The sequence below is a fragment of the Squalius cephalus genome, assembly GCF_949319135.1.
Source record: "Squalius cephalus genome assembly, chromosome: 2".
In the NCBI taxonomy this organism is placed as follows: Eukaryota; Metazoa; Chordata; class Actinopteri; order Cypriniformes; family Leuciscidae; genus Squalius; species Squalius cephalus.
The window spans coordinates 53640768-53657578 of NC_137123.1; the positions used below are offsets into that span (position 1 = coordinate 53640768).

General features: G+C 38.3%; 2 protein-coding genes across 13 annotated transcripts in view; one reads left to right on the plus strand and one right to left on the minus strand.

Moving 5' to 3' along the window:
• The window catches only part of camk2d2 (calcium/calmodulin-dependent protein kinase (CaM kinase) II delta 2), a 38559-nt gene extending 34921 nt beyond the window's left edge, over positions 1-3638 (plus strand). For 6 of the 10 annotated variants that reach the window (XM_079858825.1, XM_079858820.1, XM_079858823.1 and 3 more), the window contains 3 exons: positions 33-127; positions 212-440; positions 2100-3638. In XM_079858825.1, coding sequence (XP_079714951.1) covers positions 33-127; positions 212-440; positions 2100-2109 — 334 coding nt within the window. In that variant the 3' untranslated portion in view covers positions 2110-3638. The remainder of the gene's footprint in view (positions 1-32; positions 128-211; positions 441-2099) is intronic. The other 4 variants (XM_079858827.1, XM_079858819.1, XM_079858821.1 and 1 more) reach the window with 1 other exon arrangement.
• A 61-nt stretch (positions 3639-3699) lies between these two features.
• The window catches only part of ank2a (ankyrin 2a, neuronal), a 79121-nt gene continuing 66009 nt past the window's right edge, over positions 3700-16811 (minus strand). For 2 of the 3 annotated variants that reach the window (XM_079858255.1, XM_079858256.1), the window contains 5 exons: positions 13482-13554; positions 7879-7962; positions 7434-7598; positions 7092-7262; positions 3700-5575 (listed from right to left, as the gene is read on the minus strand). In XM_079858255.1, the coding sequence (XP_079714381.1) occupies positions 5555-5575; positions 7092-7262; positions 7434-7598; positions 7879-7962; positions 13482-13554 (514 nt within the window). In that variant the 3' untranslated portion in view covers positions 3700-5554. Of the gene's footprint in view, positions 5576-7091; positions 7263-7433; positions 7599-7878; positions 7963-8408; positions 8499-9244; positions 13163-13481; positions 13555-16811 lie in introns of all 3 variants that reach the window. The other variant, XM_079858254.1, reaches the window with a different exon arrangement.

The following is a 16811-nucleotide window of genomic DNA, read 5'->3' on the forward strand; positions in this document are numbered from 1 at the left end:
TTTAGCTTTACTTTCTGCTCTTTTTCTCACAGAAAGATTTGCGATCCTGGTCTTACTTCCTTTGAGCCTGAAGCTTTGGGAAACCTGGTGGAGGGACATGACTTCCACAGGTTCTACTTTGAGAACGGTATTTAGACTAATATCTTTTCACACTTGCAAACAGTATCTTGAATTTTTACATCGGTATTTAGATCACCGCATTATCTTTTAGCTCTGTCTAAAGGTAATAAGCCTGTACACACTATCCTGCTGAACCCCCACGTGCACCTGATCGGGGAGGATGCGGCATGTATCGCGTACATCCGTCTGACCCAGTACATGGATGTCAGTGGGATGCCCCGCACCATGCAGTCAGAGGAGACCCGCGTCTGGCACCGTCGAGATGGCAAGTGGCTGAACATACACTTCCATCGCTCTGGAGCCCCAAGTGTGCCCATCAAGTAAGACTCTTAGAGCGTTTCTACTGTTTAGTTCATATTGATCGCAAAAGGGTCATTCTAATTTAGTTAATCATACTGTCTGTAAGTGACAGGAAAGACATTCATAATGTTATATAAGACTTCTATTTTAAATAGTGCTGTCAAATCGATTAATCGCATCTAACATAAAAGTTTGTGTATATACTGCTATATATATAGCCTATATTTTAGGGGTGGGAATCTTTAGGCACCTCACGATCCGATCCAATTCCGATTCTGGGAGTCTTAATCTGATTCCAAAACGATTCTTAATCTACTTTTTTTTTAATTAATCAGTTTACCGCCTTGAAAAACATGTATTTATAAGCACTTTTTAAAATTATTACAAATTAAATAATTTAACTAAAACAATTGTATGTTAAGAATTTTAAATATATAAACTAAGATAGCTTCAAAACATAAAAGTAAATAATAAAGAGGAACAAATAAACATTACAAGCAATAAACAGAGTGCTTTCAGTATTTAAGAGGATCTGAATGTTTTCTGTTCAAGAAGTGATTTTTCTCTTTCTCATCTTTATTGTTGTTGGATTATTACTGATGACATCAGAGGCAGCGGGAGATCTAATAAGATGCATTTATACTGATGCGCAGATCTCTTTTGAAATATAAGATGTGGTTTGTCCTGGATAATCCCTTAAGACATAACTGACTGTGTTCACATTCATTTTGCATCATAAACGCATTAAATGCAAGTACATTTAACCACTTACACGGAGTTGCACACAGCTGCATGAGCGAGTGCTCTTCACAAAGCACACGTGAGCATTTGAAATAGAAAGCAGCCTTCTGTCAGTGAATTTCATATTTTTTATATATAAACCCACTGCATTCCAAACATTCCAAATGATGCCTTTGTAGATGTGTGTGTGTGTGTATGGAATTGGAAGCAAGCAGAATATGGGTGTTTCTAAAGCACACGCAGCGTCATTCTGGATCTGCGGTTAAAGACTAAGAATTGTTAGAGAGAGAATTGCGATGCATTTTGTTCTTCCACCCCTTATATGTGTATATATATATATATATATATATATATATATATATATATATATAATATTTACAAACTTATTTTAGATGCGATTAATCGATTTGACAGCAGTAATTTTAAATAAATGCTTTTGTTTTGAAATTATCATCCTGAAAAAAAGTATCTTGATTTCCACAAAATTAATAAGCAGGACAGCTGTTTTCAACATTGCTAATATTAAGAGTTGTTTCTTGAGCACCAAATCAGCATATTAGAATGATTTCTGAAAGATCATGTGATGCTGGATTAATGACTTTGAACATTCAGCTTTGCCATCACAGGAATAAATGACATTTTTAAATGTATTAAAATATAAAAGTTATTTAAAATTAATATTTCACAATATTTCTGTTTTTACTGTATTTTTGATCAAATATGCAGCCTGGGTGAGCAGAAGAGACTTCCTTTAAAAACATAAAATCTTCCCGACCTCAGACTTTTGAATGCTAGTATAACCGGGACAGAAATGCAGAACTAATGACCTAAGAATGACCTGTTATAATTAAGCTACATGAAAATATATCAGTCAGAAACATGAATTCATAATTTAGTGGAATTTGATAATACTAATTTAATGTTATGCTTATTTCTAGGTTTTGCTGATGTGTGTTTGTCTGTGTGTATTTTTGTAGTTAATGGCATATTAAGCTTCAATATTTCCCAACTGAGGAGAAACCATCAGCAAAAACCCAACCATCTGTCAGTCAAACTGGAGGTGTGTCTCCTAAGCCACACCTCCTTCCCAACAACCACGCCCCTCCCCCTCCCCCTCCCCTTCCCCCTTGAGGGTCGTTTACATGTTATCACAAATGGACCAGAGAGTTCAAGCATTTTGCTAACGGTCATCACCTACACCGAAACCCGTGGGCCATTCGCATATATGGACATTATTAAAAGGAGTGTATTTTTAAAATTTTATTTTCTGTTTCTTTTTTTAAGCTGTTTTGGTATGCATTTTAAATGTATAGATATGTAAAGAGAATCACCTTTCCCCAAGTCTGTACTGTATTTTTACGTCTATTTATGTGTGTGCAATATATCAAATTTTGAAAGATAAGAATGTTAATATTGAGCTTGCTATTGTTCTGGTGATGTACATATGTCGTGATCGTTCAGATAAAAAATGATAAAATAAAAAATCTTTAAAAAATAACTTTAAGAAACTTTTAAAAAATACGTACATTAAATTCTGGCTTACAGCAAAATTAAAAGATTTTAGTAACCGCTGTCAAAAAGCTTTGTTTATATTCGCTAGCTTACAATGTTTGGCTCCTTAAAGATTCTGATATACTTTACTTGATTTAAGAGAACTGCAGAATACTAATATGGACTGTATGTTTATCTTTATGTCATAGAATATGAGAAAAAAACGATATCAATGAGAATGTAGCATATATGATACATCAAACTGACAACCATTGGACAAATGCATGGAGGACTATTTTTTTTAACGGCCATGCTGTCTTTTTTCTTAGTTTATGTTGTGTAATTCATGGTTTCCTTATCAAATTGTGTTTTATTTCTATCAATATCATAAGGATTTGATACAGTAATGATGATAGCGAATATCATCATTATGAGCCAACATATCTAGAAGTATCACCCTTCCTTCAGATCTATGTAGCTTAATTTTTCCTATACTGAGTGGCTGTGAAAATATCCTTTGACTTTACATCATGGCTGTATGAGAAAAAAATAAATATAAGTAGCTTATGAGAAACTACATGTATCATTTTCACACATTTGTGATTTTTATTTATCCCGACATTATTTTCGCCCATAGCGAGAGCAGCGAAAGTGAGCTGAGCCTGATTTACAAGCATGCACACTGCCCTTAGTGGCGACTTTGTGTCTTTGAGCCACTCAATCGGAAGATGATGTCATAGAGGGTGATGTCGGAATGGAACGGTCTTCCTTGAGGAAAAACCTCACCACTAACTGGACTATGCCAACACCATCATTTCCATTTTCTCCATGTTCCTTTTTCTCTTCTTAAAGACATTTCCTCTGCTGATACTCACAGAACCTCGACGCCAATATGAGGATGTGAACTACATAATTTGTTGCCATGGTGGCGCTAGCAAATCAACATATTTAATGAAAACTACAATAAAGATGTGATATGTACTGTATGTTTGATGTCACGTGTCAGCTTTCTCTCCACACACAACCAGAAAATAACCATGACATGAAGGTTATGACACTTGTACACTTTTATTCTCTTTCAGCCATATACACACACTGCAGCCATGGTATAGTGTTTAAATGTCTTTTTTAAAAGTCATATAGTAAACTAATACATGCCTTTTAGGATAGATATTTATGTACCATATATATATATGCATATTTTTATCTCCACAGACATAGAATGCGGATTCAGTAAATCAAACGTGGGCCAGTCACAGTGAAAGTAGTAGCAGTGTTCAACTTTGATTAGAGGATGACTTTTAATGCTGTTCCAGGGCCAGTTTCCCAAACCCAAATCATTATAAGGGGGAACAAAGCACAGCTGGCCTCAGATCAGCATTAAAAAACAACCTCTGCTAACACAGCTGTATTAATCTGCAGTTAAAAAGGAAAAGTAATTCGAATATCTCATGGTACACTCTTCTTCCCAGTGGTCTCAACTGAAGCCAACCTAAAAGGAATATTCACTCGGTTGCACCCGTTTTATGACGCACAACATCAAAATAAAACATTCTTTTTGAAAACATACATCCATTATGCTCACTTCTGAAACCAATAAGATATTTTACCAATCATAAATACCTTATTAAATAAATATTCCCTAACACATACTGATATTGAGCATTATGTACAGAAAAAAATGAATATACTTTGAAAATAAAATACCACATTTCCGTTTTCACACACACGCTCAAAGAAAAGAATAAATTCAGATGGAAATTTTAAAAATAGAATCATATGTGTAACATTTAACTGATCATTCCACCTTTGCTTTCTGAGTCCCTCTTGAAACGCTTGTCAAAGTAAGTTTAAAAGCATAAAACGTGTGTTAATGTGATCTATTATAACAAAAAGCTGTACTGAAATGTTTAAACTCCAGTGATGATGAAGAAGACTAGAACTGCTACAGATCACAGACACAAAGAGAGGGGTGAGGCCGAAAAATGACAGTCATCTAACCATAGAAAGAGTGTTATTAATACAGTAAGTGTCTGCTGCTAGCTAAGCATGCCTGCGCTAATATCCTTACAGGTGGCTAATGTGATCTACTGTCGTTTTAAAAATGCATATTATATATACTCTCCATGGACAGAATACACAGACACACAATACCCCAACAGCTGATAAAGAAGGCAAGAAGTTTTCAGACATCTCAACCGTTGAGATCAAAACAGCATGTAATGATGTGGCGATATAATGCAATGATATTCAATAGTCGTGGTAGGCAGTGCAGCACAGGTTCAGTTAGTTCGAGCTTAAAATGTTCAGAGAATGAACGACCAGGACTTTTTTTCTGTTTTGATAAAAACATTTTGGTTTTTGTGATCTTTTTTTTTTTTTGTGCATGAGTGTATTTGTATTCATTATTTCATAACTGAGGGGTTTAAAAAGCAAAGGAACTGAAAGGAAAGGAAAGAACACCCTTTGGTCACAATGAAAGACAAACAGATAAACACTCGCGGTGAACTGGGGAAAATAAGGAGCGAGAAAATATTGTCCGTCGACTTAAACTGGGCAAACATCCAGTTTGACTGGACAGGAAGACTGGAAGCGGCAGGAGTGAAGTGCACTCTGGGATTGCATGAGCGTGGTGCATAGGAGTGGTTAGGAGGGCGGACAGGCTCAAAGAGAGGAGCGGAGGAGATTGGGAGAGGAAAATGAAGGTAGGGAAACCATCACTCTGACTTCTCTTCAGCTTCCTCCCCCCTCTTTCTCGCAGTCATTTTGGGCACAGTAGTGGTGAATGAGGTGATGGAGGTGATGCTGTAGGTTGTCATGTGGCTCAGATCGATCGTCTATCTGGTCCACGCACACACGCTTCTGTCCCCCAGCATCCCTCACTACTGACCTCCTTTGGGTCCTAGACTTCTGCATCCTCGTCCTGTAAATAAGAAAGAAAGATCGATCAGCGTCTTACAGTGCAGAAACTGGTGTTTTAGGTCCTTATTAAAGGTTCCAAGTGGAAAAACATGGAAATCCCGTAGTACTTTTGTGTAAAGTCAGGGTAAAAAATGTTATTAGAGAACTAAAGACATGCTTTGTTAACAAATATACACACACTGCTGGCAAATATAGAAATTCTTAACTCAGTCTCTATAGAACATTTGCATGAACATTACAATACACTACCGATAAAAAGTTTGGGGTCAGTAAAATTGTTACTTTTATTAAGCAAGAATGGATTTAATTGATCAAAGGTTACTAAAGACTTTCATAATGTTACAAATAAAATTTCACATTGTTACAACTAAATGTTGTTCTTTCTATTCATCAATGAATTCTGAAAAAATGTAGCAAAGTTTCCACAAAATTATTAAGCAGCACAACCCTTTTCAACTGTGATAATAATAATAACGACAAATGTTTCTTGAGCACCAAATCAGAACTTTAGATTGATTTTCATATCAGAGGGATCATATGACATTAAATAGACTACTGGAATAATTGCTGCTGGAAATTTAGTTTTGCCATCGCAGGAATAAATTATTTTTTAAAAATATATTAAAATAGAAAACAGAGATATATAACTCACAATATTTATTTTACTGCATTTTTGATCAAATAAATGAATTGATAAGAGACTTATTTCAAAAACAATTCAAATATCTTACTGACCCCAAACTTTTGAACAATAGTGTAGATAAAGATTTTTTCCTTCTATTTGCCCCCTGCCCCCCTAATATGCACACAAATATGCACACAAACGCCATGCCCGTCTCTCAAACCTCCTGATCACAGATCCATCAGGCTGCAGTATTTCCTGCTCTACCACTCGAGGGATCTGCACCTTCCTAAAACCTCCAAAGTAGCTTAGAGCCTGAGGGAATGAGGCACACACTACATTAACACTAAATGAACCCTGATGAGAAAGTATCATGATGGACAAACTATTTGGGTACAGTATGTTAGACTGTTAGAGCAGTGGATGCCTTAAATGTTTATGGCATAGTTCAAAATGACATATTAACAGGATTATTTCTGCAGTATTTACAACTGTACAGTATGTGAATTTCCTGTATGCATGGAGTACCTGGATGACCTACAATTGCAAGGAATAATGTATCTGCAGTAAAATATATTTTTAACATCATGACTCATTATTATTATTATTATTAACTGTCAAAAGCCAACACATTTTTACACAAAATTTGATTGATTTATTTGTAAAAACTTAATGTATGTCAGTCAGATTTAAAACAAAAAGTATATACAGTATACATAAGCTGGCAAACGGGAAAAAAAACTTTGACAGAACTTTTGGTTAGGAAAAAAAACAACAACAATATTATAGGCAAAATGTTGAGACAGTGTAAGTTTGGAACCCTTAAAATAATGCTAAGCATAAAAATCTGATGTTGTAAAGATGTCAGGAATGACTGCTGTGTTTAGCAGCTCACCTGGGTGAAGTCATCCCGGGCAGAGGGCAGGTCTGTGGCGAGGAAAGGATCCCCCTCATGCTTTTCCAGCTGTTCTCCATGTACCACTGTCGTTTGGACCACCTGTCTGACCTCTTGACCAACAACAGGCTTCCCCGAAGCTGACATGCCGTCTTGCTCATGGAAAGTTACCTGAAATTAAACAAAAGACACCTCTTTAATACAACAGATCTCTTTAAATGCCAATAATTGATTAAGTGAACTAAATCAACTTAATTGTAATCAGAATGACGTTAATTTAGGGTTAAGTAAGCCTCTTATTTTTTCATCTTGTATCTCATGATGAGTGGCAGCATCACACACCTCTGTCTGATGTCCTTCGCTCTTCAGTACTGTCCTCTTCATTACTTTCGAATATCCGTCCCCCAGCGCCACATTCACAGGCTGTTGGGCAGAGCCCTCCACCCTCACCTGCTCCGTCTCCACCCCATCAGATGACACACACCGTCGAATGACCTTCCTGGTCACCTGAGCGGGTAAGAGAGTGAGATAAACACATTTGAATGGAAATGATGCATTTAACATAAATCCTGGATCATTTGCTCTTCTCTTGCTCTTCTACCTGCCCTCAGAGTATCACATTGATAATGAAAGCAAAGTAAATAAAAGTTCAATAAAAATGTGAGAGGACATATCTAGAGGACATTAACAAGAAAGCTCAGATTTCCATGGATGGATGGATGGATGGATGAAAGGACTGACAGACGGACTGACGAAAGGGTGGATACTGCAAATCTTGGATGTTTACCTTCTTCACAACCAAGTTTCCCTGTGCATCTGTGTATTGCTCTTCTGTTACCGACTGTGGAGGAATATCTGGAACATCATCACCCTGTAGAAGAAACCAGACACACAATCAATACATGTCACCTGCTAAAGCAGTGTTCGCCATAAAAGGAAACAGCTGCCCTGGCTTGGGTAAATGTTAGGGTTAGCAAAAGAGGAATAATAAAGAAATAATGCTGAAAATATTCATCCAATATAGAAAGAAGAACACATCCTGTAGAAGTTGTCCATTTTATGAAGATCAAGAATCAACTACTCCAGCAGTATAGTATATGGGAAAGCATACAAGGTTATTAGTTTTAAATGGACAACTTCTACCAGCAATTGAGGAGCAGGGAGGTTAAGTCACAGCTGAAAATGCAGGATTTTAAAATAGTGTCAGTTTCCGAAATAACAGTTTGGCACCCAAAATTGCAAAATTGTGTGTTAAGAAAATCTGCTTTCACACTGAACCTCAAAAATAGACCAGGCAATTCTCAGTCACAGATGTACCTGAATAATTACTCTTCTTCGCACCACTCTGGTGGTCAGCACATCCTCATCAGAGCTATCCGACAGCACACCTAATGCATCATCAATCTCCTAGCCAATCAGCGTGTATGAAAAATCATGCAATAATATAAGATTAAAATGAACATGATATACATAAAACATAAAAACGTTTATATAAACACAATTAACAAATGAATGTAATGCTGCCCCCTCTGCAAAAATAGCATAAGACTAAACATTATTAGAACCTGCCAATAACTATCAAATATCAATAACATGGTCATATGCAAAATCTTTCTTGTTTTTGAATTATATATCTATAAAACAGAAAACCAGACAAGGGACAACAAAACATTCTTAACTTGACACAACATGCACCATTTTTAAATATACTTGTATGAAACAATTAGCTGGTAAGCAAGTCACTTCAAATCCAGCAATCCATTGCTTAGTTGTTCTAGTTCTACATATCTATGGAAAATACTCTTAGTTGTTATGCATAGTAAAATATAGTTATTACTTGCTTGAAAAATCCTGCATATTTAGTATATGACATTGCAATGTCATAAATGTAGTACATGCATCAGCACTATCTGAACAAGCTGACAGTGATTATGATGGTGTTAAGGTATGAATGTGACATGATCATGTTTTTTATTTATTTATGTTTGAGTAAAATCAAGTTTTTCAGGGTTTAAAATCCTCCTAATTAGTGAAATTGTTAATTCAAAGAAACCAAACACCATCCCTTCAGCAAACACATTCAGCGGGAAATGGATTAGGGTAGATTGGAGAAGGATTGAGGGGAAGAGGGAGGTCATGCTGAGGATGCTTACCCTCCTCAGATCATCATCATCATCATCATTATACTCAGCCCCTCCTCGAGGAGGAAGCTCCTGAGGAAATTGTGCAGAAGATTCAAGACTTTTCTGGCTTGAAAAGTATTTCTCCTCTGCATCATCATTGGGTTCTTGGATGATGAGAGAATCCTCAAAATCGTCACTGTCTGATGACCTGATTGACCAACGAGGGCTCTCATGGGATGGTAGTGCTGAGGCACTTCTGACATTTGGTTGTTGTTGTAGTTCATGAATAGTTGACCTCAAGACTTTATTACTAATTGACATTGCACCTTTCAAGGGTTTGTCGTCTTCTGCTTCAGAATAATCTGAAATGGTCTGTATGCAGTCGAAAAAAGCCTCAAGATCAGAGTCATCATGTTGTTGATCAATGCTTAGTAAGTCTTTGGGTTTTGGTTTTTCAGTGTTCGCAGGTTTTGGCACATCAGTAGCTTCTAATTCCTTATGTTCACTCAGATCAGTTTGAGATGTAGGTGACTCCATTAATGTTTTTTCAACCATTGATTGTAGTTCCCCTGTAAATGTGTCTTGGGATACACCAGGAACTAACAAAACACTCACCTCAGAGTTGACCGGTTGATCAGATAATGGTTGTTCTGGTTGAACTGTTTTTTCAAGTTCCTCGAACACCGAATTCATGTTAAACACCAAGGGTTCAGTAGAGTCAGAGAGACAACGGCCAGAATGTTTTTCCTCTGATTGTTGGGATATTGCACCAGATATAACAGAGTCTGACAGTTGCCGTTTGGAATCTTTGGAAGTTAAGGCCTTGTCACTGCCATCCTGAGAGAGCAGTAAAGCTAGTACTGCCTCCTGGGAAACAGGTTTCTCAACTGCTGGATTCATGTTCACAGTGAGTACCAAGGGTTCAGAGGACTCAGAAAGACAGCTGTCAATATGCTTTTCTTCTGACTGTTGGGTTGCATCAGAGATTAATGATTCAGACTGTGGCTGTCTAAAACCTTTGGACACCACTGCCTCCTGTGAAACAGGTTTCTTAGTAGTTGCTGATCCAAGTTCAGAAGACTTCTCCCTGAAGTCAAAATGTTGAGAAGTTATGACTGTTTCTGACAGTAGTCGTTTTGAATCATTGGAAGGTAAGGCCTTGTCACTGCCATCCTGAGAGAGCGTTAAAGCTAGTCCTGTCTCCTGGGAAACAGGTTTCTCAACTGCTGGATTCATTTTCAGAGTGAGTACCAAGGGTTCAGAGGACTCAGAAAGACAGCGGTCAACGCGCTTTTCTTCTGACTGTTGGGTTGCACCAGAGATTAATGATTCAGACTGCGGGCGTTTTAAACCTTTGGACACCACTGCCTCCTGTGAAACAGGTTTCTCAGTAGTTGTTGATCCAAGTTCAGAAGACTTCTCCCTGAAGTCAAAATGTTGACAAGCTATGACTGTTTCTGACAGTAGTCGTTTGGAATCTTTGGAAGGTAAGGCGTTTTCACTGCCATCCTGGGATGGAAGTAAAGCTTGTACTGCCTCCTGGGAAACAGGTTTCTCAACTGCTGGAATCATGTTCAGAGTTAGTACCAAGGGTTCAGAGGACTCAGAAAGACAGCGATCAATGCACTTTTCTTCTAACTGTTGGGTTGCATCAGAGATTAATGATTCAGACTGCGGCCGTTTTAAACCTTTGGACACCACTACCTCCTGTGAAACAGGTTTCTTAGTAGTTGCTGATTCAAGTTGAGAAGACTTCTCCTTGAAGTCAAACTGTTGAGAAGTTATGACTGTTTCTGACAGTTGCCGTTTGGAATCATTGGAAGGTAAGGCCTTGTCACTGCCATCCTGAGAGAGCAGTAAAGCTAGTCCTGCCTCCTGGGAAACAGGTTTCTCAACTGCTGGATTCATGTTCAGAGTGAGTACCAAGGGTTCAGAGGACTCAGAAAGACAGCGATCAATGCGCTTTTGTTCTAACTGTTGGGTTGCACCAGAGATTAACGATTCAGACTGCGGCCGTTTTAAACCTTTGGGCTCCACTGCCTCCTGTGAAACAGGTTTCTTAGTAGTTGCTGATCCAAGTTGAGAAGACTTCTCCTTGAAGTCAAATTGTTGAGAAGTTATGATTATTTCTGACAGTAGTTGTTTGGAATCATTGGAAGGTAAGGCCTTGTCACTGCCATCCTGGGATGGAAGTAAAGCTAGTCTTGCCTCCTGGGAAACAGGTTTCTCAACTGCTGGATTAATGTTCACAGTGAGTACCAAGGGTTCAGAGGACTCAGAGAGACAGCGATCAGTGCGCTTTTCTTCTAACTGTTGGGTTGCACCAGAGATTAACGATTCAGACTGCGGCCGTTTTAAACCTTTGGACTCCACTGCCTCCTGTGAAACAGGTTTCTTAGTAGTTGATGATCCAAGTTGAGAAGACTTCTCCTTGAAGTCAAACTGTTGAGAAGTTATGACTGTTTCTGACAGTAGTTGTTTGGAATCTTTGGAAGGTAAGGCCTTGTCACTGCCATCCTGGGATGGAAGTAAAGCTAGTCCTGCCTCCTGGGAAACAGGTTTCTCAACTGCTGGATTCAAGTTCAGAGTGAGTACCAAGGGTTCCGAGGACTCAGAAAGACAGCGGTCAATATGCTTTTCTTCTGACTGTTGGGTTGCACTAGAGATTAATGATTCAGACTGTGGCCGTTTTAAACTTTTGGACACCACCGCCTCTTGTGAAACAGGTATCTTAGTAGTTTCTGATCCAAGTTCTGAAGGCTTTTCCCTGAAGTCAAAATGTTGACAAGCTATGACTGTTTCTGGTGTTTGTGGACTGAGGTCAGAGCCACAAAAAGGAGAAATTTCACTCAGCTGTGTAGTTTCTCTTGGAATCCACATGTCTGGGTCAGTCTCAGATTGGGACAACAATTCTCTCTTAAAGCCATGACTGTCATTTATGAGAGGTTCAATGGTTAAATCCAATTGTGTATTTACCGCATCAGGAAAATTAATATATTCTTGATCACCACAATGGTCTCCTAAGATTTCTGGCTTTTGCTTTGGAGATTCTAAAAGTTGTAGATATGGTTCCTGTTCACAGGAATCAGTTTGTGGTTCTACCCTAGGATCAGCTTCGGGCTCTGAAGGTTGCTGTGGGGAGCTGTTTGAATCAGATGGTTCTTGATTTAAAATTGTGATCTCGTGATGAGTAGGTGACTGCAGTGATGCAGAGTCAATTGTAGGAGAGGATTCAACTAAATTTTGATCTGCTACTCTAAGGCTTTGCAATGAAGCAACTGGATCCAAATCACTAAGCTTTCCTGGGGTAAAAAAGACCTGATCTGATTCTGGAGAGCCCTTAATGAGATCTGGAGTCACTCTTGAAAGCCCTGGATTCCCTTCAACACTGTGTGAGAGAGTTTCATCAGCCTCCCTCACAGAAGCATGAGGGGAAAGTGAAGGACTAATATTTTGGCCTAGTATTTGGTTGCTGTCAGGAACCAATCTATCAACTTCACATGGTTTGCTTTCATGGTATGAAGAAGACTGTATGGTGTTTGAAGTTTTATTAGGTTCAAATAGTTGTGCCTCTAATGATTTTTCATTGCTTTCTAAATCACTTTTTTCATATACAGGCGACACTTGATCAAGACACACATAATCTTCATCTTGATATTTTGGTTCTTTGAGTTGATTTTCTTCCTCTTGACTCAGTGGTGAAGTGTGTTGCAGTAGGTCGGGTACTGTGTGTCCAGGTTCAACTGATGACAAAACTGAATTTTCACCTGACGAAAATCTCACAATAGACACCTGACTGAAATCAAAGACATTTTGAGATGCCTTTGTTGGTTGTTGGTGGAATTCTGACTGACTCTTCAAACTGACTGGTGATGAAGAGAGACAAGCATTTTCACTGTCTGAAAGGTCACCCTGAGCTTGATTTTCCTCCTCAGATGCAGCTGAAACCTACAGGATAAATTATATGAGGTATGGAAAAGTATGACAAGGGAAAAGAGATGATATTGAAGGGATATATACAACCAGTGACAAACAAAACATGCAATGACCATCAGTTCATTTTAGAAACACATCCATGTAACCATTCTGTAATCATTTCTATTCAGGCATGTCAAGAGAGAGCAGTCTAGAATCATCAGTTGAGTAGAGTGTGTTTAGAAACTAGAAAACTAAGACCCTGTGGAAGGTTTCTTGTCAGTACTGGGGTTGACACATTTGGGACATGACCCACAGGTTATGCATCAAATGCACAATACCATGAACTTACTTCTTCATCTGTAGCTTCCTTTGTAGATTCTTTCTTGACCTCTTGAAACAGCCATGGATTGGTGAAGCTGTCCCTAAGAGACATTGAGAGAGGAAAGTGAATGACCAGGTTGTGTACTACCAGAAGACTGATTAACTGAGTGCAATCATCACTGTAAATGTCATTTAAAAAAAGTAGCAGTCTTCCAGCTGAGTATGTGAGTGAGAAGACGCATGTGAAGCGAGCTCCCGAGCATTTTTTTTTCAATTATATCTTTCAGGCTACCTAAAGCTTTAAGCACACTTGATGGTTTCTTTTTTAAATCACTTATTCTAGGATTGTTGCTTGGAAAGAATTTTGGCTTCTGAAAGGCAACGTAAACTTAAATCGTCAGCGACCGTGACAGGGAGTCATGGCGACAAGCTTCCGCTAGATCTGGAAAATCTCTGTGCCACTTTGATCTCCGAGCTATTATCTACAATCGCAGAATAGGTGAAATCAGCCATTGACTCCGCTCTTGTACCAGTTGTTGTGTCCTTTGAGAGTTTTAAATCAAGCATTGAATCACAAGGATGACACATTGGCGAGCTTGATAAGCACTTGAACGATTACAGTGACAGCATTGAAGCACTGGAACAGGCGGTGCTAAAGTTGAATTCGGCTAACAAACAACTCACCAATACAGTGGAGGACTAGGAGTCACGCTCTCGGCGTTGCAATCTCCATGTCCTCGGCATCCCAGAGCGAGCAGAAGGGAGCGATCCGGTTACCTTTATGTCACAGTTTTTCCAGGATGTGCTTGGGTCAGAAATCTTTCCAACTCCCCCGCTGCTAGATAGAGCGCCCCGCTCCTTCGGCTGACCGGGAAAATCAAAGGCCTAGAGTAATGATTGTGCGGTTTCACTACTTTAACGACAAAGAATTGGAACCAACTCTTCCATCAGAGCCGTAAGGTCTTCATTTCCCCTGATTTCAACTCCAGCGTCGCTAAGAGGAGGGCGGCATTTACGGCATTTTTGCGTGCGGTTCTCTCTTAGATATACACAACTTTTTTCTCCTCCGCTTTTGGCCTCGTCTAATTATATATTAACTTAACTTGATGAACAGCACCAGAAGTTCAATTAGATTCTTGAGTTGTAATGTGAAAGGACTGAATGGTCCCATTAAAAGATCCAAAATTTTGACACATTTAAAACAACAGAAACCTGGCGTTGTATTCCTCCAGGAAACTCATCTGCGCCTCAATGATCAATGCAGAGTCCAAACTCACTGGATATCACACATTTCATTCCAACTTTGATTCCAGGTCAAGAGAAGTTGCCATTTTGATTAACAAGACTGTGCCTTTTTCTATTGACAATGTCATTTCTGATATGAATGGTAGATATGTAATTGTGAAAGGGAAAATTTCACAACGCCAGTAGTTTTGGTAAATGTATATGCCACAAACTTTGATAATACTCTCTTTGCTCAGAATTTGTTCTCTAAGATCCCAGCTCTGAACACACATCTTTAGATATTTGCGGGAGATCTAAACTGTGTTGTTGATCCAGATTTGGAGAAATCAAGTACTGTTATGAAAGCTCCCTCTGCCATGTCAATGATATTTTCTGAGTTTATGGTTCAGAATGGTTACATTGACCCATGGAGACACTTTAATCCCACAGCGATAAAATACTCATTCTATTCGTATGTCCATCAATCTTTTTCTCGTATTGATTTTTATTTATTTATTTTTTTTATCAATAATATATTATAATAATTATTAAATAATTCCTCAGGTTGTAAACTCTGAATATCTGCCCATTGTTATTTCAGACCATGCCCCTCTAAGTCTTGACATTCTTTTATTTTCATAATCGCATTTGACCACCCTGGAGGTTCAATTCTTTACTTCTATCTGATTCAGCATTTTGTGAATGTATTTCTAATTCAATAGATGATTTTCTCCTTAGTAATCCGATTTAATCTCTTATTCCTTACTTTGGGAAACTTTGAAAGCTTTTTTAAGAGGACAGATAATCTCTTACTCTACTTATGTTAATAAAGAATGGAGGAATAGGATAAAAAAAGTTATCTGACAATATTCAAGCTTTAGATGACCAATATACTCATAACCCGACTCCTGAGCTACATAAACAAAGCCTTAATTTGCAGGTAGAATTTAATCTGTTCTCCACAAGTGAGGCAGAGAGACTTTTGTTACACACACGTGGCAATTACTATGAATATGGGGATAAGGTCGGTCGACTCCTGGCCCACCAGCTGCACAGACAAGCGGCTTCCCGTTTTATTACTCAAATTGCGCAGCCAGGTGGCGCATTAACCTCAGATCCTGAGGAGATCAATTTGACTCTTAAAAACTTTTACTCCTCCCTGCACAAAACTTCAGACAATAAAGAAGAAATTAAACAATTTATTGGGCTTGTTAACTTCCCTAAGGTTGACTCTCCTTTAGCATTTGAACTTGATAGACCTATTACCTTAGAGGAGATTATTAAGTCAATTAATTCATTGCAATCTAATAAATCCCCTGACCCAGATGGGCTGCCCTCTAAATTTTATAAGAAATTTCATGCTAAATTGACTATATATGTATTTGGGGAATTTTAGAGTTAGGTATGTTGCCCCCAACACTGAGACAAGCATCTATAACTCTATTGCTTAAAGATGGGAAGGACCCGACATTATGTAACTCATACAGACCTATTAGCCTCCTCAATGCTGATGTTAAGATTTTAGCCAAACTTTTAGCTTCTCGTTTAGAGGCAATACTTCCTAGTATTATCTCAGAGGAACAAACCGGATTTCTAAAAGGACGGAATTCGTTTTCTAATATCCGTACGCTTTTTAATATTTTAAACTCAGGACAAAACAATAGCTCCTCTGAGGTGATCATCTCGTTAGATGCCGAAAAGGCATTTGATAGGATAGAATGGGCTTATCTTTTTAGGACATTAGAGGAGTTCGGTTTTGGGGATGGATTGATTTCATGGATACGTTTATTATATGCTGACCCTCAAGCTTCAATTCATACTAATAATGTTAAATCTGAGTATTTTACTTTATCACGGGGTACATGCTAGGGATACCCCCTATCTCCATTACTTTTTTCCATAGCTATTGAGCGCCTATCAATAATGCTTAGAACACTTGCAATATTTCAGGGTATAATCCGCAAGGGAACTGAATATAAATTAGCCTTTTATGCTGACGACTTGTTACTCTACGTTACCATTCCAATTGCATCTATCCCTGAGATAATACATCTATTAAATGATTTAGGGAAATTTTCTGGGTATAAACTGAACTTACAGAAGAGTGAATGTCTACCCATAAAAACTGGTCTGA